The 26286-nt window shown below is 43.2% G+C and overlaps 2 protein-coding genes across 10 annotated transcripts; one reads left to right on the forward strand and one right to left on the reverse strand.

The window, feature by feature from the left end:
- Nucleotides 1–1256: 1256 nt before the first annotated feature.
- On the forward strand, nucleotides 1257–12569 carry LOC133469233 (leucine zipper putative tumor suppressor 2 homolog). 7 transcript variants are annotated; one of them, XM_061756046.1, is made up of 9 exons: nucleotides 1258–1490; nucleotides 6527–6598; nucleotides 7277–7473; nucleotides 7570–7860; nucleotides 8577–9011; nucleotides 9188–9739; nucleotides 9978–10100; nucleotides 10178–10324; nucleotides 10888–12569. In XM_061756046.1, the coding sequence occupies exons 5-9, from the start codon at nucleotides 8604–8606 to the stop codon at nucleotides 11491–11493; spliced, it is 1836 nt and encodes a 611-aa protein (XP_061612030.1). In that variant the 5' UTR covers nucleotides 1258–1490; nucleotides 6527–6598; nucleotides 7277–7473; nucleotides 7570–7860; nucleotides 8577–8603; the 3' UTR covers nucleotides 11494–12569. The 7 variants fall into 7 exon arrangements, with proteins under 7 accessions (XP_061612032.1, XP_061612030.1, XP_061612028.1 ...); XM_061756044.1 differs by having other exon boundaries at nucleotides 1258–1486; XM_061756047.1 differs by lacking the exon at nucleotides 7277–7473.
- On the reverse strand, nucleotides 12453–26208 carry LOC133469232 (PDZ domain-containing protein 7-like). Of its 3 annotated transcripts, XM_061756039.1 has the most exons (18): nucleotides 25358–26208; nucleotides 24691–24774; nucleotides 24293–24508; nucleotides 23292–23429; nucleotides 23022–23196; nucleotides 21357–21533; nucleotides 21137–21284; nucleotides 19666–19726; nucleotides 18712–18889; nucleotides 18403–18614; nucleotides 18152–18313; nucleotides 17310–17437; nucleotides 17134–17225; nucleotides 15163–15254; nucleotides 15012–15083; nucleotides 14339–14707; nucleotides 12856–12956; nucleotides 12453–12783 (listed from the first exon to the last, which is right to left on the reverse strand). In XM_061756039.1, exons 3-18 carry the CDS (start codon nucleotides 24468–24470, stop codon nucleotides 12607–12609), a joined length of 2460 nt encoding a protein of 819 aa, XP_061612023.1. In that variant the 5' UTR covers nucleotides 24471–24508; nucleotides 24691–24774; nucleotides 25358–26208; the 3' UTR covers nucleotides 12453–12606. The 3 variants fall into 3 exon arrangements, with proteins under 3 accessions (XP_061612023.1, XP_061612022.1, XP_061612024.1); XM_061756038.1 differs by having other exon boundaries at nucleotides 12453–12956; XM_061756040.1 differs by lacking the exon at nucleotides 15012–15083 and having other exon boundaries at nucleotides 12453–12956.
- Between the last annotated feature and the right edge of the window lie 78 nt (nucleotides 26209–26286).

Here is a 26286-nt window from a genome sequence, read left to right on the forward strand (position 1 = left end):
CACCACATCCACGAAGCAAATTGAGGTCAGGTTGGGTGGGTAAAAATATAGGTCACCTCAACATGTGAGTGTTCTAGCCAAGTCTTTGATTTGCAAGAAACTTGTATTTTTGACATGGAATGTAAGGTTAGGGTTAGTATAACACATTATCTTTGTTCGAGTGCAGCACGCGGCTTCGCCGAGGGGGTTAGTCAGGCGTGACCTCCTTTTGGCATATTTAGAATGTGGACCAAAGAAAAGCTTTGTTCTGGAAACAGCCTGGAAGTCCAAAGTTCTTCTCGAGCGCAGGGAATGCTTGTAATGACAAGGTGTTCAAAATAAAAGCAGAAGCTAAAACGGAACGGGGGGGAATGTGCACGTATGTAGTATTTTATATAGACGGAGTACTATTTGTATGCCACTGGGGAAGAGTGTGGGTCTTGAACCCTTTTGGCTGGAAAAGTGTGGGTGTTGAAACCTTTCACTGGGAAAAGTGTTGGTGTTAAACCATTTCACCTGAAAAGGTGTGACCATTGAACCCTTTCACTGGGAAAAATGTGGGTGTTTGAACACCCAACACCCACACTTTTCCTGGTGAAAGCTGGAACACCTCTGGGGAAATTGTGGGCGTTGAACCCTTACAGGAGTAAAAGTGAGTGTTGAACCTTTACATCAGAAAAAGTGTGGGTGTGGGGTGGGAGATGGGAAAATGGGGGAGTTTTAACCTTTTTACTGGGAAGACTGTGGGTGTTGAACCTTTTTCACCAGGAAAAATGTTGGTATTGAAACTCCCGCATTCCCCACAACTGTGACACCTCTGCAGAAAAGTGTGTGTGCTAAACCCTTTTGTCTGGAAAAGTGTGCATTCACACCTAAACCTTTCCTTGGGAAAAGTGTGGGTGTTAAACCATTTCAATTGAATAGAAGTGTGGGTGTAGAAACACTCACATGCCCCATGGGAGCAATGCACTTTTTGTATGAGGAGAAGGCCTTATCCCTGTAGGTTTATTATAAACTATCCATCCATTTCCTGCAGCGCTTCTCCTCATTAGGATCATCATGGGTGAGCTGGAGTCAGCTGACTTTGGGCGAGAGGCAGTGTACACCGTGGACACGTCGCAGGACAGTTACCGTGATGCCATTAAAAAGTAAATTTTCCATCACAAAAGACTTTAAAAAGTACAATTACTGGGATGTCATGCCGTTGAAAAAAAACCCTGTTTTGTTGTGGTGACATCCGGATATAGCTGTCTTTATTTTGCAAGGCGCGACCGGAAGCGTGTTCCTTAGCTTCTCGCTAGCTTAACTGCAGCTTGTCTCAGCGCACATCAACAAACTCAGTCTGTCTGTGTACGGCGTCGAATAATGAGGTGTCTCCCACGTAAACATTTTCAAAAGTCTCAAGTGTGCCGATTAAGGCTTTTTTAATATCAGAAGAAGAAACGAGAGCTAAACCTGGATTTTCGAGAGAACAGCAGCTGCCCCAGACACTTAACCGTCGTCCATGGTTGGTGAGACACTTTTTTTTGTTTTTAAATCTTTCATGTATCGAGAATATGTTCTTGTTTTTGAGCTGTTAAAAGTACGGAATGTGTCGTCTAAAGCCGACAGTGAAGGAGTCGCGTCTACTTTGCCACTCGTCGTCAAGGTGTGTGTGGGTCAATGTTCCTAAGTTCACGAGCTCACGTGACAGAAGTGGGGTACTATACACGCAAAACGTTTTTGGTTTGTTTGTTTTAAAACATCTTAACCGATATTTATATATTTATAATGTGTGAGACCGCACACGAAACAATTTGCTTACTGGGCTTTAATGTGTCCATAGCAGGAGATGACCAACACACCTGAAGATGTCTGTCGTAGTACCAGGACTGACCTGTGAGAGGCAGTGTGGTGCCACAGGGCATAAAGAAAATATTAAGAGGAAAGGGTGGTCGTAGAAGAAGTTAGACTGAGTTGTTAAGTTTATCCACTAACTAGGTTACATTGCACGAGTTGAGCGATCCCATACTTGGGCTCCGCGATATGGCCTTAAAAAAAATCTAGAATATTGTTCACAAAAATATGATTTTCGATGCCAATGTTCAGTGCGATTGACTGCGATTTCCTTCCACTGGGCTACTTTTTTGTCCTTCATTAAACAATGTCAAAATGATTGCGCTCATGTTGTCTGAAATCGTCCGCCAGTTGCTTTATTGAAAAATAGTCGCTGGAGGGGTCAGAAAAGTCACTAACCTGGCAACACTGACTGTGCTTTTTGTAAACCAGTTCCTCTCTTTTCGCAGCCATGTTGTTAGTGCAAGCGGTGAAAACGAAAAAAATCTTCCTGAGCAATAAAAAATTCCAATTAATTGATAAAATTTATTAATCGCCCGGCCGTATTCCACAAATAAGGATTTGTAAATATTGAACAGGTTTAACTGATTCGACCGTCAGCCTCAACTGTTTTTCCAGCTGATTAGGGTGGGAAAATCACTCTTCACAGGCCACAGGATAATCACTCAGGTTGATCTTTGAAAGACACCCAATGTTCAGGCCTATGGTAACTTTGATCACAAAGGAGTGAAAAATCTGAAAATTGGCCCAATTGTCTATATTTGTGTGTGCCACTTTAGTGAAGAATATGAGAAGAGGTAAAAAAAAAAAAAAAATCATTTGTATGCTTTCATTCTTTGTTTGTGTATGCGAGACAGGTTGAGTGAGTTTGGCAATCTCGTCAAACGTTTCCTGCTCAGACTTGAAACAAACTAAAGAGCCCGTTTCATCTTTATCACCCTGAGCTACAAGACTGAGTGGTTGACAATTCATGAATTTCAAATGTGTTCATTTTCACTCGGACAAGACCGTCCAAAAAACAAGAGTTCAAAGGGGAGATATGATGTAAAACAGTGGTGGGCAAAGTTTCAGGTCAGGTCATTTGTAGATAATGAATACATATTAATCAACCAATTTTAGGAGGAAAAAACACCTAAATTAAAGTTGGATTTAAAAAACAAAGCATGCCATATCTTTGCCTGTACTTGGCATCAATTAGAGATATGATCACATCCACTCTTTGTTTTACCAAGCAGATACTAACGTAAATAGACTTTGGCTAAATGAATAAGGAATAATGACTGGCAAGAAGTAGTTTTACTTTATTTAATTTTCATTTTATTGACAGTGGTTAACTTGGTTTTGTACTTGTATGAATTATCAAACTTTGCCTGTACAGTTCATAAAGGTTTTATGACTGTGAGAGTTTAACCGGGGACAAGTTGAAGCTCCCTTATTTCCTATGGGAAAATGTGTTGAAATGAGAACAACTTCAACCAGCACTCTTAACGACAATCCTCGTTTTTTTTGTGTCCGTCCCAGATTTTCAGGTGCACCATATGCCATGTCATTAATGTGCAGATTTCTTTCATCTCCTTTTGACTTTTGGCCTACTTTCTTTGCAAGTGGACCAAAACTGCACCCAGCGTCACCTTGCTCGATACTTAATCAAGATGAAGCAGAAGAGACCAACAAGTCTGGAGAAGCCATTCGTGCAAAGACACAGGAAGTCTTCCAATTTGTTTTGAAGTGGACCTTGTGAGGGTCATTCAATGACAAACTGGTCCATGTAATATTGTACGATTGCTACCAAATTTGAACCTCGTATACTACACTCTTTAAATTAAAACAAAACAAAAAAAGCACCCAATGCCAGTTTAACTGAGCAACATGAAATTCGGTAGACATTGTCTATGATGAGTAGACGCATGAAAAAAGTCTCAAGAAGCCATGCCGCAAAAGACACAAAGTCTTACATTTCGGTTTAAAATGCCCATTTAGGGGTCGATTTAGTCCTTTCAGGGCTCTTTCAAAGATGAACTCGTCCTGGACTTTTTGTCCTATTGCTACCAAACTCGACGCACATACAGTATACGAGAGAGATGGGAGACGATAGATTGATAAACATTTGAGTTGGCATGGCAGCAAATTTAGATGACTTGCTATAAATGACACTTCTGTAATAGGTTACTATCATTCACCAAATGCCAAATGGGCTCCCGATGGCATAAATGGCGGTAGATGTTTCTTCCGCCTCGAATGTTGTTGTCGGGGTACAAACTTAGATTTGGTGGAAGTGGGGCGACCGCTCCCTGAGGTTGCTTGTGTGTTATTTTTAAATACATTTCTCCTCATGCGCATGTGATTTTTTTGGCCTGATTATTCTCCAGCCGAGAGGCCACCAACTGGTCATCTCACATAGTCGGCGGCGAGAGGTGAGCTGAGGATGTTGCGGGTGCAGATGCTTGGCCGGTGGCGAGAGGCCTGCTGGAGCAGGGTGGCCGCGTCATTGTGTTACATAAGGGCTTACGCTGCCTGGAGGTGGAGGCGTTGGGCCTGCCTACATGCTGGAGGGGGAGATGTGCAGTCCGTTCATGTGGATGTTTACCTCTGACAAGCATGGGAAAATTGTTTTCTATTGTTGTGTGATCAGATTTTTATGGTGCGTGCTAGCCATTGTTCCGAGGATGGGCATATCAATTATTGGTTCCAAATAACGTGATTGAAATGTACAAATGGCACCAAATAAAAATATGAAATAATTGTATTAAACCTACTTTTTTATTACAAAAAAATACCAAAATTAAATAAAGCTCCATGGAATTTGTTTCTGTCAAACCAAGATATTTATGGATTCAATATATATTTTTTCTATTTCATTAACGAATCATATCAATAGTAATAATTCAGAATAATTATTATTAATAATAATTCAGAATAATTATTATTAATAATAATTCAGAATAATTCTATATTCCCCTAAGTCAATTAAAATAATTGAATTTCTCAGCGAAAGTCCCTTAATAATAATAATGAATAATTTATAGAACAATAAAAATGTTGTTAAATAAAGAACTTAATTCTGGCATGATAATGCTCCATAGATGATATCATAAATGTTCGGTATAATCATTGAAAATGCCATTAAACATGTTACCATGAATGTTACCGACCACTGTTCAACTTCGCAACCATGCTTTTCTTTTTACAAGAACGTGCCAATGGGTTAAATCGTTGACGCTTGTCCAAATTGAATTCCGGACAGGATGGATTTAGAGGAGATTGTTTTGAGATTAAACCGTTATCTGGCCCCTCCCTGCTGGCATCTGTCATTAATCACCAGCAGATTTGAGCAGATTTTGGCAGCCTATGAATGCGCTCTCTCAAGGTACTCGCCATTGATAGGGAAGTACACATTCTGAGTGGGAGCATACACACACATTACAGTAGGTAAAACATTAAGTCACTTAACTGGTAATTCATGGAAACGGCTGTCATGATAAGAGGGGTCTGTTAATGTTCATCCTTCCCTGCCTCTAGGTCCCACAACAGGTACACTTGCACAAGTTCCATTTTCTGTTACGTGTCAAATGTTTTCCTCACTTGTAGCCTTCTATCCATAATGGCATCATGAGAAACAAAAACATAAAAAGCCAAAGAAAAAGCTAATCACACTAGCTGACATCTCATGTGACATCACTCCAATTTTCGTTTTGATTTTTGAAGCAGAATTTTCTGTAAAATATTGGTTGAACTCCAACTTACACTGTAATTGTAATAGTCAAATCTGAGCTGTCTGGATGGTTGATGAACTCATTGTAGTGCGCTTGTAATTTAACGGTGGAGCACTTTTAATTGCTGGCCTCATTCGTTGCAACGCGTAACGTTAGCAAACAGCCCCCGAGCCAACTGACGGGCGTATGGGCGTGAACCCGTGACTGCTTGTATACGTCAATGCCTCGCAGGTCTCAATGATGCAGTCTGTGACGCAGCCCGAGGAGTCAAGATACAAAGCCAAGCGCTAATCTAACCCGAGGAACCGGATTGAAGACGTTTGATTGATATCATGTGGGATGTATGCGCTTCCCCTTTTTTTTTTTTTTTTTATTATTATTATTTTTTTTTAAATTTACATTTTTTGGGGGGAAATTAGCCACCGAATCCTGTTTAACTTAGCTCCATGAAGTTGGGTAGAAATGTCTGTTGTCAGGACACCCTCAAAAAAGCCATGTCTCAAAACCCAAAGAAAGTCTGCCCTTTGGCTTTGAAGCAATCTGGCACCACATAAAGGTCTTTCAAATCCAAACCATGTATACTCTATGTGTACTAGGCAGAAGGGCGATGCTTATTTGCAAGCCATTGTAGTTTTCATAAATGCGTGTGGGTCTAGCATGGTGGCAAAGTTTGATAGGACACCGTAAAACCCCAAACTCCAATAACTTGGCCCCACAAGATCAGATCTTGACCAAACGTTGAGACTGTTTGTCTTTGGTTTGCACAAAAACACATGGCAAGGTTGGAGCATGACGGTGTCTTTATACTGTATTCCTCCTCGCTCTTCACTCTTGTTGACTCGGAAAATCCCCTCAGTCGTGTCAGCTCGGCCACCATGACTCAGATTTTCCCTCATTTTTCCTCCCTCTACGCACTTGAATGTTTATGAGCGTGACTGCTCGGCTTCTACTGACACAACAACGTGTGTTTTCTTCTTTCTCCTCTCGCTGGTCGACAGAAGGAGAAGATCTGCTCGCGGCGTTGGAAGGATGCTTTTGTGAGGCCTTCAGAGTCAGCGCGTCGTTGACAGGTGAGTGGTGAGCGTTGACGATGTTATTTGTGTGCATGATATGGTTGCATTCTATGAAAAGCCGTAAGAGCTTTATGGACATGGACCTTAAGCTGATTATCAAGGATATCAAATTAATACTCAATAGTGTAGCGGCACGGTGGCCGACTGGTTAGAGCGTCAGCCTCACAGTTCTGAGGACCCGGGTTCAATCCCCGGCCCCGCCTGTGTGGAGTTTGCATGTTCTCCCCGTGCCTGCGTGGGTTTTCTCCGGGTACTCCGGTTTCCTCCCACATCCCAAAAACATGCATGAATTGGAGACTCTAAATTGCCCGTGGGCATGACTGTGAGTGCGAATGGTTGTTTGTTCCTATGTGCCCTGCGATTGGCTGGCAACCAGTTCAGGGTGTACCCCGCCTCCTGCCCGATGACAGCTGGGATAAGCTCCAGCACGCCTGCGACCCTAGTGAGGAGAAGCGGCTCAGAAAATGGATGGATGGACTCAATAGTGTTCACAATATTAGAAACGGTGCTTATACAACTAGTTGAACCCCATGTAACACAGGTGTGAAGCACTCCTCAGAAACGGTGCTTGTTCAACTAAATATTAGTAGGTGGACTCCATGCAACACAGATGTGAAGCAGTACTGAGAAACAGTTATTATACAACTCAATATGAGTTTTCTGTCTCCATTGCAGTAGAGGCGTGAAGAAACATTGTCAGAAACAGTTGATGCGTTTGCTGAGCACTATCACAGTAGCTTCATTTTTGAAGGCACAAGCAGATTGCTTGGTGCCATGGTGGGTTGCTTTGAAAATAGCCGCTCCAAAGGACGCCTTTAGCAGCAGCGTCCAGTGGGAATGACGACGCCCTCACCACCTCACCCTCACTTCAAGTATGCTGGCCTCGCTTTCCGCTCCCACGTCCGCACCGCTTGTTATGAGAATCTATATGAGGGCATCGCATCTGATTTTTTATATTTTTTTTTTAGTGCAGTGCCTCCCCAGGCTGAACCGATGTGCGGAGACGGTCGCCTTTGTTGCTGTCAGCGTGCGCCAAGCCGTCCCACGACCTCCACAGAAAAGAGACTTTTTTCGAGTCTGAAAGGCTCTCAAGGGCTGTTTTGTGCTGCTTGAATGGGCCTCATCAATGGGGCAGCCTGTTTGCCTGTGTGTGGGCCACTGAGAGAGGGGGGCATGTTCCGTTCCAGTCTACTGTAGGTCATGCTGGTCTGCACTTCATATGGCCTGCACTTGCAGAGCAGCAGTTAGCACACTGGAAGGTAGACCTGCTGCATTTTATGGACTAAAGTAATGGCAAACTTCAATTTAGAACTGTTGGGCAAATAATTTAATGACTTGGATGTATAACTGTTTCTTTGGCCTTTGTAGGTCAAGCAACCCCACTTTATAACTTAAACCTCACACTTTATAAGACTAAGAACCATTTTTGGGAACCTGAACATTATACTTTGTTTGGCAAGGAACCAGATTTGGGAACTTCAGTGTAGCACTTTATTTGACAAGTTACTACATTTGATAACTTGAACATAGTATTTTATTAGGCAAGGAATTGTATTTTTTCAAGTCCAATGTAGCACTTTATTTATTTGACAAGGAAAAATGTTTGATAACTATAATGGATCTCCCTGTAGGGCAAGGAACCATATTTGGTAACGTCAACATGGCACTTTACTGTATTTGGCAAGATTAACATAGCACCTTAAACCTTACGAGGAACCATATTTGGTCATTCCAACATTGTGCTTTATTTGACAAGGAACCATCACTGATAAATGTAACATGGTACTTTGTTTTTCAATTAATAATGTTTAATGACATAGCCTTTTGTAATTCAAGAAACCATAATTGGTAAGTTCAATGTAGCGCCTTTATAAGGCAAGGAATTGTTTTTGGTAACAGCTCCATAGCACATCGCTCAGGTTTTTTTTTTTTTTTTATGTCAGGTGACAGCTGTAACCGGGTCTTTTACTTTCAGAAGCCTCAAGGCCACCTTGCGTCCAGGATGGCGTTGGTTCAGGCTCCGCCCATCCCCGCTGAGCCACACGACCCGGGTCACACCGCACGCTCCCGCAGAAGACACCGTTCGGGACCCTCTCCTCCCATCAATGCCTCGGCGACCGCCGCTGTGGATCTCACATCACGTCCCTACCGGGACCGACGAGTCCGACGGGGAACTTCCTTACCGGGCGCGGAGTCTCCTCAGGAGCACTTCTTGCACAACCGCAGTCCTCCAGCACTTAGGACTTCCGACAGTGGGCGGGAGAAGTGGAACTATGTGGACGACTGGAATGACCACCATATGGCACCCGCCAGCCCGACGAGATACCAAGACGAGATAAAAGAGGGCTTGAATGGGAACGTCGGGGGACCGCCCCCAAAACTCATACCGGTGTCGGGAAAACTGGAAAAGGTGAGTGTCAATGACACTGATACCCTGAAATGCTCCCCGGGCGCTTCAGCTGCCCCCTGCTCCAGTGTGTTCCACTAACGTGTATGTGTTCACTGTGATGGGTAAAATGCAGAGAACAAATTTTGTGTGCATGCATGCATGTTCATGACAATAAAAGGTGATTCTTCTTCATGTAGAAGATGGAGAAAACGGTGCTGCGGCCCACCGCCTTCAAACCGGTGGTCCCCAAGAGCCGTGGCACCATGCAGTACCTGTCCCCCCGACACAGTGCCAACGTACCGGAGAATGGCCTGCTGGGCGCCGCTCACCGGGAGCTGTCACCGTCCGGCTCCGAGAGGCGCAGCTCGTACAGCGCGGGGCGGAGCGGCGGCGGAAGCAGCGGCCACTCCTGCTCGCTGTCCGACTCAGGACGCAACTCGCTCTCCAGTCTGGCGGCGGGAGAGGGGACGGCGGGGGGTCACCCAGAGGCGACCAAAAGCACCCCCTGCGCGGGGGTCAACGGGCACTCCAACTCGGACAGTGGCCGCTCGTCCTCCAGCAAGAGCACCGGGTCCGTCAGCGGGCGGGGTCAGCCACTGTCGGACTGCGGGTCTGGTGGGCGGTCGCCAGGGGCGGCGGAAGGCTACGAGGGCATCATCAGGGACCTGGAGGACAAGCTGAGGGAGAGAGAGGCGGAGCTCCAGCTACTTCGAGACAACCTGGACGACAACGAGGCCGCTATCTGTCAGGTAAAAGGAAGCACACCCGCATCGTCTCATCGCATCCAATATATAAGCTGTGTCAAAGGCTAGAGGCGGGGCATTGCCATAACGTTGACATCCGCACTGGCGTCTGGTTTGACGTAAAATCACGGTCAGCATGGTGCCCCCTGCCCCATTTCATGTCCTTGTTGTTCATGCCTGTTGAATTATTGTAATAGATCCCATCTGTACCTAATGAAATGCCCCGGTGTCTTTGATGTTCGAGGTCTACGAAGAGAAGCAGAAGCGTTTTGAGCTGGGTCTGGAGGAGCTGCGGCAGAGCTGCGCCACCAGGATGCAGGCGGCGTCCCAGAAGGCGCAGCGAACCCAGCAGGTGCTTCAGATGCAGGTCAGAATCCTCCACATTGAAACCACCCCAAAAAACACAGTTGGCGGCACCAGTGTCTCAGCCTCTCCGTCTCGCAGGTTCATCAGCTGCAGCAGGAGAAGAAGAAGCTGCAGGAGGACTTTGCGCAGCTCCTGAAGGAGCGAGAGCAGCTGGAGGAGCGCTGCACCTCCTACGAACACGATAAAATCCAGCTGGGCCCGCGGCTGGAGGAGACAGAGTGGGAGGTGAGCATGAAAAAAAAAAAAAACACATACAATCAATATTTACATTGTACTCACACTCATAGCTTAGCTAATCTGCTAAAGTATGAATGCTAGTATATACAGTGCAGTGCAGTGGAGTGGGGATAGGGACCGGGCCGGACTGCAAATAGCAAAAATCTGCAAATAATTGATGCTCATCATAACTGCCGTATATAATTTTTTTTCCCCCTGAGAAAAAAAAACAAAAAACACATAAAAAAACGGCAACAGGTGGTGGATCGAGTCAATAGCGGGGTGTTTGGGGGAAGAAAAAAATAAGTGGGGGTTTCTGCAACTAACGGGGATAGGTTTCCCCAAAAAATCTGCAAATAAATTAATGTGTGAATGCCGAACCGTGAATATGCGTGGAGCCATTGTATATGCCCTGTGATTGGCTGGCGACTAGCTAGGGTGTGTTCATTTTGGAATAAAGCGGTCAATATAACAAAATGTGGAAAAAGTGAAGTCCCATGAAATTTGCCAGATGCACACCCAAGGAGCTTTGTAACACCAATGTTGGCGGTGTTGTCATCTCTTTCCATCAGGTGTGCCAAAAGTCAGGCGAGATCTCTCTACTGAAGCAGCAGCTGAAGGAGGCGCAGGTGGACCTGGCCCAGCGGGCGGGCGAGGTTGCGTCGCTGCGCGGGCAACTGCGTGACACATGCGGCGAGCTAAGCGGCGTCCAGGCCCTTCTGCAGGAAGCAGGCAGCGTCGCACGCTCTCGAGCCGCCGAACTGGAGGTGTGCGAGAACGAGCTGCAGCGCCGCAAGAGCGAGGCCGATCTGCTGCGGGAGAAAGCGGCACGCCTGGAGGGCGAGCTGTCCCACCTGCGGGAACCCGAGGGAGAGCGGGACGCCCTGCGGGGCCTGGCCGAGCACCTGCAGGGCGAGCTGGCTTTGGAGCGGCAGCGGGCCGAGAGGCAGGTGAGCGGATTCGAGGAGGAGAGGCAGACGTGGCAGGAAGAGAAGGACAAGGTGCTGCGCTACCAGCAGCAACTGCAGCAGAACTACGTGAGCATGTACCAAAACAACCGGCAGCTGGAGCTCCTCCTGAGGGACCTCAGCCAGGAGCTAGAGAGCCGCGACCACGACGACGACGACGGCAGCGGCAATGAGATAGTTTTCGATGAGGTCGCTGCCACAGAAATCTGACTTATTTTTAGGTCACTTCACACGTGGTAGTTTGCGTTAGCTTACGTACGACCTGGAAGTACGAATCTCAAGACGATCTTGTCAGCTTTGTTCATCACGTTACCAGTTGTGTGGAAGCCGTCAGAAATTAACTTCCCTCTGTCAAACGAAGCAGTGACGATAGCAGCTAGCTTTACAAAAATCAAACTACTGTAGTCAAGTCTCCTCGTGTGCTTCAATACTTGAATAGAGCAACAGCATAATCCTCCACTACAGGGGTAGGCAAACTATGGACCCAGGGCCACATATGACCTGCATCTTTTTCCAGACCACAGAGCATTTGCATTATCAAGAGGCATGCAAAATTTTGCCCCCTTTTTTTTTTCTTTCTTAAATTGGTTAATTAAAGTAATCCTTAAATGGTTTCTTGATTCATTGTAAGTAATCTAAAAACAGAATAAAAACAATTTTATTTGTTTGTAATTGCTTATTTAATAATAGTTCAATTGGTTATACATACAATATTGAGTTAATTAGCATAAGTATTTTTCTTAATTGCTTAATAAAATTATTTATAATTACAATTTCAAAATGAGAATTGATTTTATTATAATAAACTTTCACATACTGTACATTTCACATTTTTGTTAGTTGGTATATTAATTTTAAATAAAATTGAGAATTCTTTGATTAAAACAAACATGTAGTCATACGTTTTAATTTACATGATCTATTAATCACCTGGCTCATATCTAAATAATAAATAAATAAAGGTGGCCCTTGCGCACAAGTTTGCCCACCCCTGCTCGACTACCTTCGTTAAGATGGTTGGACATTTGGAGCTTGTGCGACCATTTTACGTCCTTCCCCTGAGTGCCCAAGAGAAGACGACAATGATGACCTTGGGTTGCTTTCCACTTGTAAATAATTCTGAGTGCACTTGTCACTGTGAATAGACCAAAGAAATGTTTCCACAAGGCCTGTCTTCATATTGGATGTTTGTCAGGCTTCCGCAGCACATATATAGAGAGAAATGAATATTTTCACCTTGCTGTATATTTTGTGTTTATTAAAGGTTACACTGAATTGTTATGAAATTGTTGTTTTTGTTTCCAAAATGGAGATGTTTGGCCATTATTGACCACTAAGTTGTGCTAATGATGTCTTTGGAGGCTTGCAGGGCACTTTGACCACCAGCATCATGGGGTTTTTGGCCTTGTTGCTGAAGGCTTTTCGGATGAGGTCAACGGCATGGTGGTGGGTGACTCCTTGCAGCGACGTGCCGTCCACGCTAACCACCTCGAATCCGGCCTGGAAGAGAGAGGCGCGAGTGTTTGGAGGTCGCACGCTTTGCTGCCTTTTCTGGTTGTGTGTCCACGTTACCTTAAGCACCTCGCAGCTGGAGGCGGCTCCTCCCGAGAAGATCTTCTCCACCTTGACCACCGGCTGGACCTTGGACTCCATCCCGCCAGATATGCTGATGCCTGTTACATCAGAGACGCCCAATGTAAGTTCAATTCTCTGTCTAGAGTACGTCATGACGATTGATAATCAGGTGCAAAAATGACCAACTTGGGTAGTAAAATATGTTTTAACTCAGACTAAAAGCAATTACAGTTTATTTAAACAAAAATAAATAGAAGTAATGGAAAACTAAGGCCGATTCCTTTGTCACTGTAGACTGAAAACATTTGGGTTTGCATCCAAGTCAACCTCCAGACTTAAACCCTATAGAGCATACTGTTGTGGTCAAGGGCCACATTTAATTTGAACACCAGAACACTGAGCCAGGTCAGGATTGTGTTATTTATAATTTAATTATATTGAATACTGCGATTGGCTGGCGACCAGTTTAGAGTGTACCCCGCCTCTCGCCAAGAGTCGGCTGGGATAGGCCCCGGCACGCCCACGACCCTACTGAGGATAAATGGAAAATGGATGCATGGATTATAATGAATAAACAAATTAAGTAAACAACGTTAGATGTACATTATGCAAAATATTTATTTTAGTAGTCACTATGAATCAACCACTTCTTTTATGTGACAAAGGATTTTAAAATATGAAATAAATACCTTTTAAATTAACCAATTTTAGAGAAAAACAGCAAAATGAATGCAACATACAGCACATATCAGGACTGCTGGAAAGGCTCAATTTTGCTAATTGTATTTGTTGAAATATTTAAGTTATTAACGATTGTGTTCACGTTTTGACAAAAGTGATGTTTGTCCAAGAAGCACTTATTTTCACATTACAGTGATGCCTTGAGATAAGAGTTTATGTTCCTTGATCATGCTCGCAACTCAAATCATCTTCCCCAGTGATATTCACGGAAATGCCTTTAATCTGTTCCAAGATCCCAAAAAACAACAAAAACATTTTGTCATGTGTTTTAATGAGAAAAATTGCACTCTATAATATTATACTTTATAAAACATACAGTAATGACACAATTAAATAGAATTAAAAATTAGACCGTTTTTGTCACACTTTCGCTTTCAATGCACATTGTGCTGCTCATATCTGTTGCTTAAAGGGTAACAACTCCGCCCTATATATGCTAAATGTTAGCCTATGGAGTTTACCCATTGTATCTTAATATTAAGCTAGTGGAGGCTAAGTGGTTGTTTTAAATGCACAATGTGTAATTCTCTGTTTTATGTTTAGCTTGACAATAACGTTCGGCTGAAAGTGGCAATAAACAGTTGAAGCCTCTTTTTTGAAGGACATTTATAGTTACTAATTATATCTCGCTACCTGCTGCTTGTTGTGATGTGAGTTGAGTTACCGAAGCATGTTTAGTATCAGGAATAATAAAGCAAATCCCCGATTACAAAAGACTTAAATGAAGACGAAAACTCACCGAGTGACTGCTTGGTCTTGGAGATGCTGACCGTTTGGAGTTCATACTCTTGTGGAGCATGGCGGTCATTCAAACATGCAGAATCTGAGACCTCTTCAGAGCGCACCGTGGCGACGCTTCCAAAATCGCACTCGGTGGAGAGCAGCCAGTTGGGGTCCGGTCTACATGCGGGCCAGTGTTTGTGGTCCTCCGTGAACTGGTACCCATCCACCGGGATGTCCAGCAGCGGCGTGAAGGGGGCAGTGGGGCGCCGCCGTCGCTGCCTGGACGCCCGCGGCCCCGACAGGCTGAGCTTCTCTAGCTTGTCAACCAAGTGGCTTTGCTTCTCCACCATGGCGGCACTGTGCAGCTCGAACCCCCCTCGCAAATCTGACGCAAAGACATCGCACCATATCAGCCTAGTGCAATAAGGCTTTCATGCTGCCAGCAAAGCTGACTTTTTATTGTTCTGTGTGAATGGTACCAAACACGAAAGGGGGCATGATTTTTTGTTTTGTTTTAATGGGTTCTGTGTGAAAGTCACAAGCAAATTCATGCTGGATCTTATAGTTCTTTTGTGGCATTTGTGTGTGTGTGTGTGTGTGTGTGTGAGAGAGAAAGAGGCTAGTGTTTTGGTAGTGGTCCACCCTCAAACCTTGAAAATGTTGTACAGAGACCGACTTGAGGCACCTACCTGGGATCGGCGTGATGAGGCGGCGTTTAGGTGCTCGTCCGGATGCGGGAGAGCGAAGAGGCGGTGTTTGGACTGGGGGGGGGGGGGGGGGGGTAAGGTAAGATACATGCATGTGTGTGTGTGTGTGTGTGTTTGTCAAACATGAGCACACCTGAGCGGTACTTGAGGATGTCGTACGCCTCCACCTCCACCGCTTCCACAGTGCTGTTAAATTCTCGGAGATGGGTGGCCGGAAGCAACATCCTACAGGGAAACATTATGGTAAGTAGTGTGGTCTTTTTTTTTTTTACTTGAAATGTTTTTTTTTTTTTTCCCAAAAAATGTTTTAAGAAAAAAAAGTCTAGAAATTTAAGAAAAATTTTTTTTCAAGAAGAAAAAATGTACGAATGAAGTCATTTTTCTCTAGAATTAAGTCATATTTTCAAGATTATTATTTTTATTTTCAAAAAGGGAAAAAATCTAGTCCTAGTATTATTTTTTTTTCTAGAATTTTTCAAGTATTCCTCCTAAGGAAGGATATTTTTCTGAATTTTATTTAATACTGCGAGAATAGTTATTTTTTCATGACTAGTTTTCTAGAAAGAAAATTTGAATAGTCATATATTATTATTTATTTAGGGAAAATGTAGACTTTTTTTCAAGAAATTTTTTTTTTCTAGAAAATTAGATTTTTCAAGGAAAGTTTTCCTAAGGAAAAAAAGTCTTACTCAAGAAAACAGTCAGTCATGTTTGAAAAACAGGAATTTTCTTTTAAAGAAAATAATCGTGGGGGTTAAAAAAAAAAGTAGTTTTTGAGAATATTCATACTTATTCTAGAAAAACTTTTTCTTTTTTCCCAAGGATTAGTTTTTTTTTCTTCAAAACAAGTCGTAATATTATGAGAGTAAAGTCCTATTTTTTTTTAGAAAATGTGAGTGTTTAGGAATTAGTCCTCAGTATGCTGTATTGTGTAACACTGAACAACTCATTCCTGTGCAACACAACAATAGTCATTCGGTCTCGAAGTGTTGTATTGTGTTACAAAATGAAAAAAAAAAAAGAGAAAAAAAAAACACCTGTCACAGAGATTCTGCCGACAAAGCCGTTAATCCTAATCTGGCCGGCATTTGTGACTCCACTTCATTCAGAAGACCGCTCTTGGTTTTATACGGAAAGATATTTACACGTTATGTTGGAATAGTGGTCAAAATGTTTGTGCTCCATGGGTGTGGTTTTTTTTCTATAAAAGTCTTGGAAAAATTGCATTTTTTTGAGGGAAGTCAAGAAAAAGTCGTCTTATTTTTTCAAGGAAAAAAGCAAAAATTTCTTAAACAAAAATGTAGTGCGGGAATAAATTAATATTTGTCAAGAAAAGTCCCCCCCCCTCCCCAAAGAGATTTAAATGTTTTCAAGAAAATACAGTCAAGTATATATATATACAATATTGGGACATGGACACAAATCTCATCTTTTAAACGGAAACACCACAATAGATTTGAAATGAAATGATGATGTGCTTTAACTGCAGACTTTCAGCTTTGATTTGAGGGCGTTTGCATCCAAATCAGATGAATGGTGTAGGAGTTACAACAGTTTGTAAGGGATGAAAAGTAATGGGATAAATTAACAATTATAAATCAAACTTTTGAATACTTGGTTGCAAGTCCTTTGCAGTCACTTACAGTCTGAAGTCTGGAACACCAACACATCACCAGATGCTGTAATTCATTCCTGGTGTTGCTCTGTCTTTTTTTATGTTAGAAAAAGCTATAATCTTGATATAAAAATTATAATTATACCACAAAAATAGTAGTTTTTTTTTCTTGAGAGAAAAGTTCTCAGTTTTTTTTTTCCCCAAGAAGTCTTCATTTTTTTAATGAAGTACATTTTTTTTCTAGAAAAAGTCAATCTGATTAATATAAAGCCCTATTTTGTTTTAAAGAAAAAAAACATTATTTTCAGGAAAAAACAAGAATATTTTGAGAGTAAAGTTTTCTTTGTTATAATTTTAAGAGGCGGAAGCGTAATTCTTTCATCTCATAACACAGTAATAGGACCTTTTTGTGGCTTTATTCTGGCAGTATAATGACTTTTTTTGTTTTACCCCTATTGTGTGTCCCTAATACTTCATCTAATGACTTACCTGACCTCTCTGAGCAGCAGCAGTTTTTCAGGCCTATCCAGCACGGCCAGTAGGTGACGTATTAACATCTCCACGCACCTTTCTTCCACATACTGAGTGTTGTGGCACAAGTAGCGATGTTGTCATTTTTCAAGCAAAAGAGACAAAACAGAGAAAGACCGTAGCCGGCGTCATACCGTCCGACACGCCTTCATCACCGCTTCCGCCTCCTCCTCCGTCAACAGACGCTGTGCCAACTCCTCCACCGCTCGCAGCGTCTCTTCTGGAAATGCCGCAGCGCTCGGACCTCTGCCAAGGCTCCAACCTGGTCAGGACCAGGACAGTGTTTTTTTTTTTCTTCTTCAAATTTTTCCCTCACTTTTATGACATCACATCTCCAGGTTTTATTTATTAATTTATTCCTATTTAACCAGGTAATAGACCAGTCGAGACAGAACATCTCTTTTGCAATGGTGATCTGGGCACTTAAACATTAAGTCCAAGTCAATCACATACAACACAAATAGTTACAATAATATCTACTAGTCACGCAACAATACAAATACAAATACATCCATTATATAAGTAAACCCAATAAAACATCAAAACTGTAAAAATCTTGAAAAGTTGATAAACACCGTGAAGAGAAACGCACTGGCACATCTACAGGACATGATGAAAATGAGGAGTCATTTCTAGAGTTATTCCAAACCAAACTCAAGTTTTTTTTTTCCCAAGACAAAAGTCTTATGTGAAAATAGTTTGTTTGCCAAGAATTTTTATTTATTTATTTATTTTTATTTTTATTTTGGTGCGGGGGCAATCCCGTTTAGGGTGTACCCCGCCTCTCGTCCGAAGATAGCTGGCATCGGCTCCAGCCTGCCCGCGACCCTAGTGAGGAGAAAGGGTACGGCAAATGGATGGATAAAGATTGAAGGTTCTGCTGAATGGACAGGAAGTTGCACACAAACAAAGTTACTCAGTGGAGGTACTGGCGTGATGGCTGGAATATTAACCAACCAGAAGAAAGTGGGAGTACCTTCTTTGTCAGTAGACAGCGACTTTGAGCGCCCCCTGGAGGCGTCCCTCTTGCGTGCGCCTCCAAACAACAAGTTGACCAGCGTCTTGGAGCGTTGAAGGGCGCTCTTCTCTCCAGAGTTTTTTCCTCCTTTCTGCTTCTTGGCTTTCTTCTGGCTGATCTCTGTGTTAGGAGGCACATTGTATTTCTGTCAAAACAAACACATACACACACAAAAACCTCTCTTGGCATCTTTTGTGCGAGTCACACACCTGCTATGGTGACCTGGCTCTGCGAGCGGCTGATGGGTCGGCTGGGTCTGCTGAGGGCCAGCAGCACCGCCGTCTTACGAGACTCCCTCCTCGGACCGCCCTCATCTTCGTTTTCCTCCCGGCGGATGGCCGTGTCCCGCAGCAGCGTGGTGGCTCCCCGGCTGCGGGTGGTGTCCGTCTGGATGACTGCCTCGCTGTGCTCCGACTCGAACCTGCCATGCAAAAAAACAAAACACTGTCGTGAGAGAAGCCTGAGAGGAGAAATGAAGCAAAAAAGGTGCCTCCCCCCCCCCCCCCCCCCCCCCCCACCTCTGGTCCTCAGTGGAGATGCCCACATCCACCATGTCGGAGGCAAACGGCAAACTAGTTGGGAACATGACCTGGGACAGGCCGCTCAGAGAACTGACCGGCGTCTCCGAGGACAGCGAGGATGCTGACGAGTTGGACTCAGACCCCAGCGAGGAAGATTTCTGACCCCCGTTGGCCACTGGGGGAGAAATCAACTTGAATGAGGACCCAGCTCTCGTTCAGGTCCACTTGTACATATAAAATTGCATTTTCCAAGGAAAATGTTTCAACAAAAACATTTTCGGAGGCGAAAAAAGTTGCGAGACTTTTTTGGTTTTTTTTTGCTTTTGGGGAGGATTTTCAAGAACAGATTTTTTTCAGGAATCTTTATTATTTTCTTTCTGGAAAAGTTTTATATTAACAAAATAAAGTCAGATGTATTGAGACAAAAACATCCTAATTTAATTTTTCCCCAAAAATATTTTTGGAAGGAAAAAAATTATAAATCTTGTCAGAATAAAGTTATTTTAGACAGGAAGTTGCAGACAAACATTGGTTAAGAAACAGGAGTTACAGCTTGAACATAATTGTTTTTCAATAGTTTTTTTGAGTATAGTAATTTTATTGAGAAAAATGGTTTTGTTTGTTTCCCCCCCCCCAAAAAATGAGAAGGTCTGAATATTGCGAGAATTGTCATACTTATTTTTGCAAGAAAGTCATTTTTGGGGGATGAACAATTGTTTTTTTTCCAAGAAAAAAATTAATTTGAATAATTGCTCTCCTAAAAACTCAATGTTTGTCAAATAACACAGTACAGATGAATTTGTTTGTCAGATAAGATTTGAAACTTTTGTCCATTAGAAAAGACAAGGATTTGTTTTCCATTCGTTTTCATACTTTTTAGGAGGAAATAATGTCTACCCACCAATTGTAATTTTGTAATAAGACTTTGAGGACAGCAGAGGAATAACATACACTTGTTGAGCCATCGGTACTCCGCCACCATCTCCTTGTAAGCGGGGTAGCGGCCGGCCTCCTGGTGGGGAAAAATATGTAAATCAACTCGTATTAAACTTTGATAGCATCTACGTTATATTTGATCAGGAGTAACACATGATGGACGACGCCACGCTATCGTCTGCACCTGATCCGTGCCGCCTGCTGAATAATGCACGCCGCCCGGCTATTTTTTTTCAACACAGAGAAACTCAAGCTTGGACAAGTGAGGAGGAATTTTATGACTGTGTGCCAGCTGTCACACACACAGTAGCTTTAATATACAGCTTAGCTATGTGTGTTGTGTTCCACTCGCTGGACATTTCATTAGGTACAGCTGCACCTGTAAGATTTTGAGTGACACTCTCAGAGATATTAATTTATTATTATTATTGTTACATATTTTTATGTTGTTATTGTTTTCGGTGGTAGTGTACAACTGTAGTGTATCATGCTGAGAGCTGCACATCAGAAGGAGCAGCACAATGTCCACTGAATTCAAGCAAAATCTTTGAATTATTTAGATTCTATTTTATTATGTCATTACTATATGTTTTTATAAAGTACAATATCATTATTTTAAGAAATGTGATCCAGGGAGGCTGGAACAGATTCATGGCATTTCCATTCATTTCAATGGGGAAAGATGTTTTGAGTTACGAGCGTGGTCACGGAATGATTTAAACTCGTATCACAAGGCACCACTGTACATATTTTTGTAGAAATTGAAGACAATTTTGTCTTCAATTAATAACTGACGTGTTTTGTAAACATGAAAGTGAATTTAGTCCCCAATTGGCTCGTTTACATCTTTTTGTAAACAGTGAAGTCAAATTAGTCTTTAACTGTCTGTCCATCCATCCATCCATTTTCTGAGCCGCTTCTCCTCACTAGGGTCGCGGGCGTGCTGGAGCCTATCCCAGCTGTCATCGGGCAGGAGGCGGGGTACACCCTGAACTGGTTGCCAGCCAATCGCAGGGCACATCGAAACAAACAACCATTCACACTCACAGTCATGCCTACGGGCAATTTAGAGTCTCCAATTAATGCATGTTTTTGGGATGTGGGAGGAAACCGGAGTGCCCGGAGAAAACCGACGCAGGCACGGGGAGAACATGCAAACTCCACACAGGCGGGGACGGGGATTGAACCCCGCACCTCAGAACTGTGAGGCTGACGCTCTAACCAGTCGGCCACCGTGCCGCCTCTTTAACTGTCTGTATTTTTCTAAAGATTGAAGTCAATTACTGACATAGGTGTTTTTGTAGACATTTGTCAAACTAAAATTGATATTTTCATAGACAATGGGGACAACCAATTAACTAACTTGCTTCCCCCCCCCCATCTTTGTTCATGCGGATTTTTGGATACAGCGCTCGTCTGGAACACCGCTGAATTGTGCAACCGTCCATAATGAAGCGGGCCCTCGAAAGCGGCGTTTTTCGCTCACCTTGATGGTCAGCATGACGTGCGTGTGACTCTTCAGCACCTCCACCGCGTTGCTGTGGCTGATGTCCTCGAAGCCCACGCCGTTGGCGGCCAGGATCTGGTCGCCCATCTTGATCCCGTTCTGCTCGGCCAGGCCGCCGGGGTCCAGCCTGAGACGTCGGGGAGTCAGCGGTGAATGGGGGAAGGACGTGTTTCCAGACAGTTTCTGGAAGAATACCTACTTGGAGACGTAAATGCCCAAACCAAACTCCTTCCCACCGCGGATGTTGAAACCCAGACAGTAGTCGTCAGAGGTGGTGTACAGGTGGACGATCCTGCGGAGAGCGCTGCTCGCGCTGGCGTCCGAAGGCGTCCGCCCGCTTTCCTCCACCACCATGCGCCTGTGTATCAAGTCCACCCTGGAAAAGCACCAAAAGTTTGATTTTCATCATCATCCCGCTTTCGACCGTTTCTGCTTCCTCACTAGCGGACTCTGTTCTTAGTAGATACAAAAAGTCTACACACGTTCAAATCCCAGTTTTTTGGTGCTATGAAAGAAATTACACGAAGATAAACCATTACAAAACTTTTTCCGCCATTAATGTGACCTATAACCTGTCCAAGTCAATTGATATATATTTTGAAATATTTTATAGAGGGGGAAGTAAAAATAAATTGATACGGTTGCACAAGTGTGCACACCCTCTGATAACTGGGTTCAGAATTGCCAATCACATTCAAACTTATTTCAGCACACACCTGCCACCGTTTAAAGTGCCTCTTTTTAATGACAAAGTTCCAATGTTCTGGGAGGCTTTTCCTGACATTTTTAATGTCACATCTTACAGCACAAGCCATGGTCCAGACAGATGCCTTCCGCATCAGAGGTGATGTCAATGTTGTAAGGTATCATTCAGGAGAAGAGAATTTGCAAGGCATTAAAGATAGCATAGAACAAAATTCAGACAGTAATCACCAAGAGGAGAAAATATGGCACAAATGTGACATTACCAAGAACTGCACATCCCTCCAAAATTGAAGAAGTGAAATGAAGACAAAACAAAAACTTGTAAGGGAGGCTGCCAAAAAATGACAGCAACATTGAAGGAGCTGCAGGAATTTCTGGCAAGTACTGGCTGTTCATGTGAAAACAATCTCCCATCTTCTTCATGTCTGGGCTACAGGGTAGGGTGGAAAGACAGAAGCCTTCTCTTACAAAGAAAAACATCCAAGCTTGGCTACATTTTGCAAAAACTCCCTTGAAATCTCAAACACGTGTGAAAATCTTATGGTCCCATGAAACAAAGCTTGAACTTTTTGGCCATAATTCCAAAATGTTTGGTACAAACGCAACACTGCTCATCACCAAAAGAACGCCGTACGTACTGTGAAGCATGATGGTAGCAGCATCATGCTTCGGGGCATGTTTTTCTTCAGCTGAAACTGGGACCTTTGTCAATGTGAAGGGAGTTAAGAGTTCCAAATACCAATCAGTGTTAGCGCAAACCCTTCAAGCTTCTGCTACAAAGCAAAAAAAAAAAAATAGAGGAAACATCTACTAGAACATCTGAAGTTGATTTGGGGTTAAACATTAACATTTAACATTAAGTTTGAATGTGATTGATTAATTCTGACCATCGCCACAACCCCACTTATGAGGGTGTGCACACTTGTGCAACTATATTATCTCCGTTGTTTATTTTGACTTCCCCTCTCGAAAATATTTTGAAAAGAATCTATTGAGTTGTACACATTGTGGGTCACATTAATGGTGGAAAAAGTTTGGAAATGATTTAACTTGGCCTCATTTTTTTTTTTTTATATCACAAAAATGTACCGTTTGACCAAGGCTGTGTAGATTGATTTTATATTCACTGTAAATACAGCAACGAAGTACCACTGCTCACCAGGTGGTCTTCTCTTTCGAGTAGCGGATCCCGGGCACCTTGCCCACTCGCCTCACCACCATCCTCAGCCTGTTGTTGCCCGTTAGGACCTTGACGGCGCTGCTCATGGTGATGCTCTCCAGGCTGACGCCGTTCACCTCCACCAGCTTGTCGCCCACCAGCAGCCCGGCCTCCTCTGTGCACAACGACAGGGCGCGTTCTCGGATCAAAAAAAAAACAAAAAAAAAACGTCCCCGGCGAAGGTCACGTGATGCCGCCGCGCCGTCCCACCTGCCGTGCTGTCGTCTTCCACCTTGCTGACGAAGATGCTCAGGCCGTGCTCGCAGCCGCCGCGCACGCTGAAGCCCAGCTTGCCGTCCTCGCTTTTGTCCACCGTGATGGTGTGAAGGTCTTCGCTGTCATCGCCGCCTGGAAAAATACCGTAAGACAGACGCATCCACGTAAACTGCGAAATCAACTTCTTGCTTTCAATTAACTACTGTAATGTGCATGTTTGTGTTAAGAATTGTCAATTTAGTCTTTAATGATCTACAATGCAACTTTTTTTGTTAACAAAGCCAATTTAGTCTTAAATGACTGACATATTTTTGTAAACGTCAATTTTGAGTCTTTTCGTGTGTAAACATTTAAGACATTCATGTTTTTGTACACATTGAAGTCAAATTTGTATTTAGTTAACTGCAATGAGTTAACTTTATGAACTCACACACAAGTCAATTTAGTCTAATTAACTAACTGACGTTTTTGTACACATTGAGGTCTATTTAGTGTTCAATTAACTCACGTATTTGTAGACATTTAACTCAATTTAGTCTGCAATTAACTAGTGTGTTTTGTCAATTTAGAGTCTTCAATTAATTCACATTCGTCAACATTTAAATAAATTTAGTCTTTAACCAACTTCCATGTTTTTGTAAACAAAGTCAATTTGGAGTCTTTTCACTATTCAAGTGAATTTAGTCCTTCGTTAGCTAGCATACATCTTTTTGTAAACAATTAGGTTAAATTAGTCTAACGTATGTTTTTGTAAACACTGAAGTCAATGTGGAGTCTTCAATTAACTAACATAGGGGTTTGTGAACATTGAACTCAATTTACAGTAGTCTTCAATTAACTAACGTGTTTCAAGTCAATTTGGGCTCCTGACGTGTTTTTGAAAACGATGTCTATTGAGAGTCTCTGATGAACCACAATACATCTTGCAAACACTAAGGACAATTACGTTTTAAATGAACTAACATATGTTATTTATGTAAACAGGCTTGTCTTACCGTCAACCGGCGAGTTGATGAGGATGACGCGGCCCATGGGTGAGGAAGATCGGATTCCTCGCCGCCGCCGCTGCTGCTGCTGCTCCTTCTTCCGTACAATGTTGCGCGCCGCTGAGTGCGACTTCCCCTGTGTGCCGGGGGTCTTCTCCCTGCAGGAGGGTTCCGATGAATGAGCCATGGAGCCTGCCGGAGCCGTCGCCGTTCAGGCGAACATGTCTACAGCGGCATAGAGTGGGGAGGCAAGACAATATTTGATCCACGTTGTGCTAACCTGTATATTAAACTGGTGTTTACAGAAGGTTAACGTTGGATTTATCTTACCCAACATTATAAAAAATAGACACAAAAGGAATGAAGACACTGGTTTCTTTTTATCTTACCCAACAGTTAATACTTACCTTTGTGACATAACAGCTGACTTTTGGGATTCCTGTAGTCACATGTCTGGCCATTCTTTCCCATGATGCATCTCTCTCAGCTTCCTGGTTAAAGTCAAATCAAGTACAAATATTTGTTACTGTACAGATGTAAATTTGTACTTTTACTCCACATTTGAAAACAGATTTCTGTACTTTTATACTCCTTACTTTGTCAAAATGGGCTTGTTACTTTTCAATCAACTTTTCAGCATGCACTGTATTGTTTTTTTTGAGTGCAGAAATTGAATAGGTACTTCCACTTCTTTTATTTGTTTTCCATAAGTATCTGTATCTGTACTTAAGCACAGAGTGAGTACTTTTGCCACCTCTGTATTTTGCACATCTTGAAACTGCAGCGATCAGTGTGGGATTATCTATTGCTATGTAGCACATGATGGAGCGTCAGGAAGTCACGTGGTGCGCTGCCATGGTTACGCGACACTAAACTTAATCCTCCTCGTGACGTCACCTCGGGCTTCCCCAGAACCGTGGACAGCGACAACGTCGAGTCTCCAGAGTTGCCGTAAAATACTAAAAACTAAACATAAATGCGATTATGCTGACTTAGTACCAACTAGTTATAACCACTTCGCCGATTTCCACATAGACTTTTAACACAGCATTGCCATTAAAATGAACAACTTACCGAGCATTTTTCATACGAAGCCAACAAGCTAGCTCTCGTCCATCCGTCCTTGTAGACAGACCCCAAACAATCATGGAAATAAAGTGAAAATAATTGTCCCAGGCCGAAAATGTTCTTGTTTAAATTTTTATTCCCCAGACTAATTCGACTCGAGTGGATCCATTTTCAGCCAAAAGGCTCGACTGACGTACCTGCCCGAATTCCACACAAGTCCCGCCCCTGCTGCACGCCGATTGGCTGGGCGTGTGTAGCAGCAAGGAAATCTGATTAGACGGTACGGCGCACACACACACTAATTCTATGAAACGCAACTGCCAATCAAATCTAGAAACACTCAAGAGCTTTATGAAAAACAAATCTGCCTTTATAAAGCTAATGCTCAGTTTTCAATATTTTCTGTACAATCACGCTTTCTTGAAGCAAAATCCATTGTTTATAGTGGTATACTGTACCAGTACCTAATGTTTGTTTATAGAAGCATACAATTCAGAGTAGACATTTCTCGGTAACTGCAAATTAGTGTGTTTTTTTTTTACCCCCACCACCAATTTGAACATTTCAGGTTAAAATGTTTTTCAGTGATTGTACACAGTTTTGGCGGCACAGTGGGCGACTGGTTAGAGCGTCAGCCTCACAGTTCTGAGGTGCGGGATTCAATCCCCGTCCCCGCCTGTGTGGAGTTTGCATGTTCTCCCCGTGCCTGCGTGGGTTTTCTCCGGGCACTCCGGTTTCCTCCCACATCCCAAAAACATGCATTAATTGGAGATTCTAAATTGCCCGTAGGTCTGACTGTGAGTGCGAATGGTTGTTTGTTTCTATGTGCCCTGCGATTGGCTGGCAACCAGTTCAGGGTGTACCCCGCCTCCTGCCCGATGACAGCTGGGATAGGCTCCAGCACACCCGCGACCCTAGTGAGGAGAAGCGGCTCA

This window comes from Phyllopteryx taeniolatus, chromosome 19 (assembly GCF_024500385.1).
Source record: "Phyllopteryx taeniolatus isolate TA_2022b chromosome 19, UOR_Ptae_1.2, whole genome shotgun sequence".
Lineage (NCBI taxonomy): Eukaryota > Metazoa > Chordata > Actinopteri > Syngnathiformes > Syngnathidae > Phyllopteryx > Phyllopteryx taeniolatus.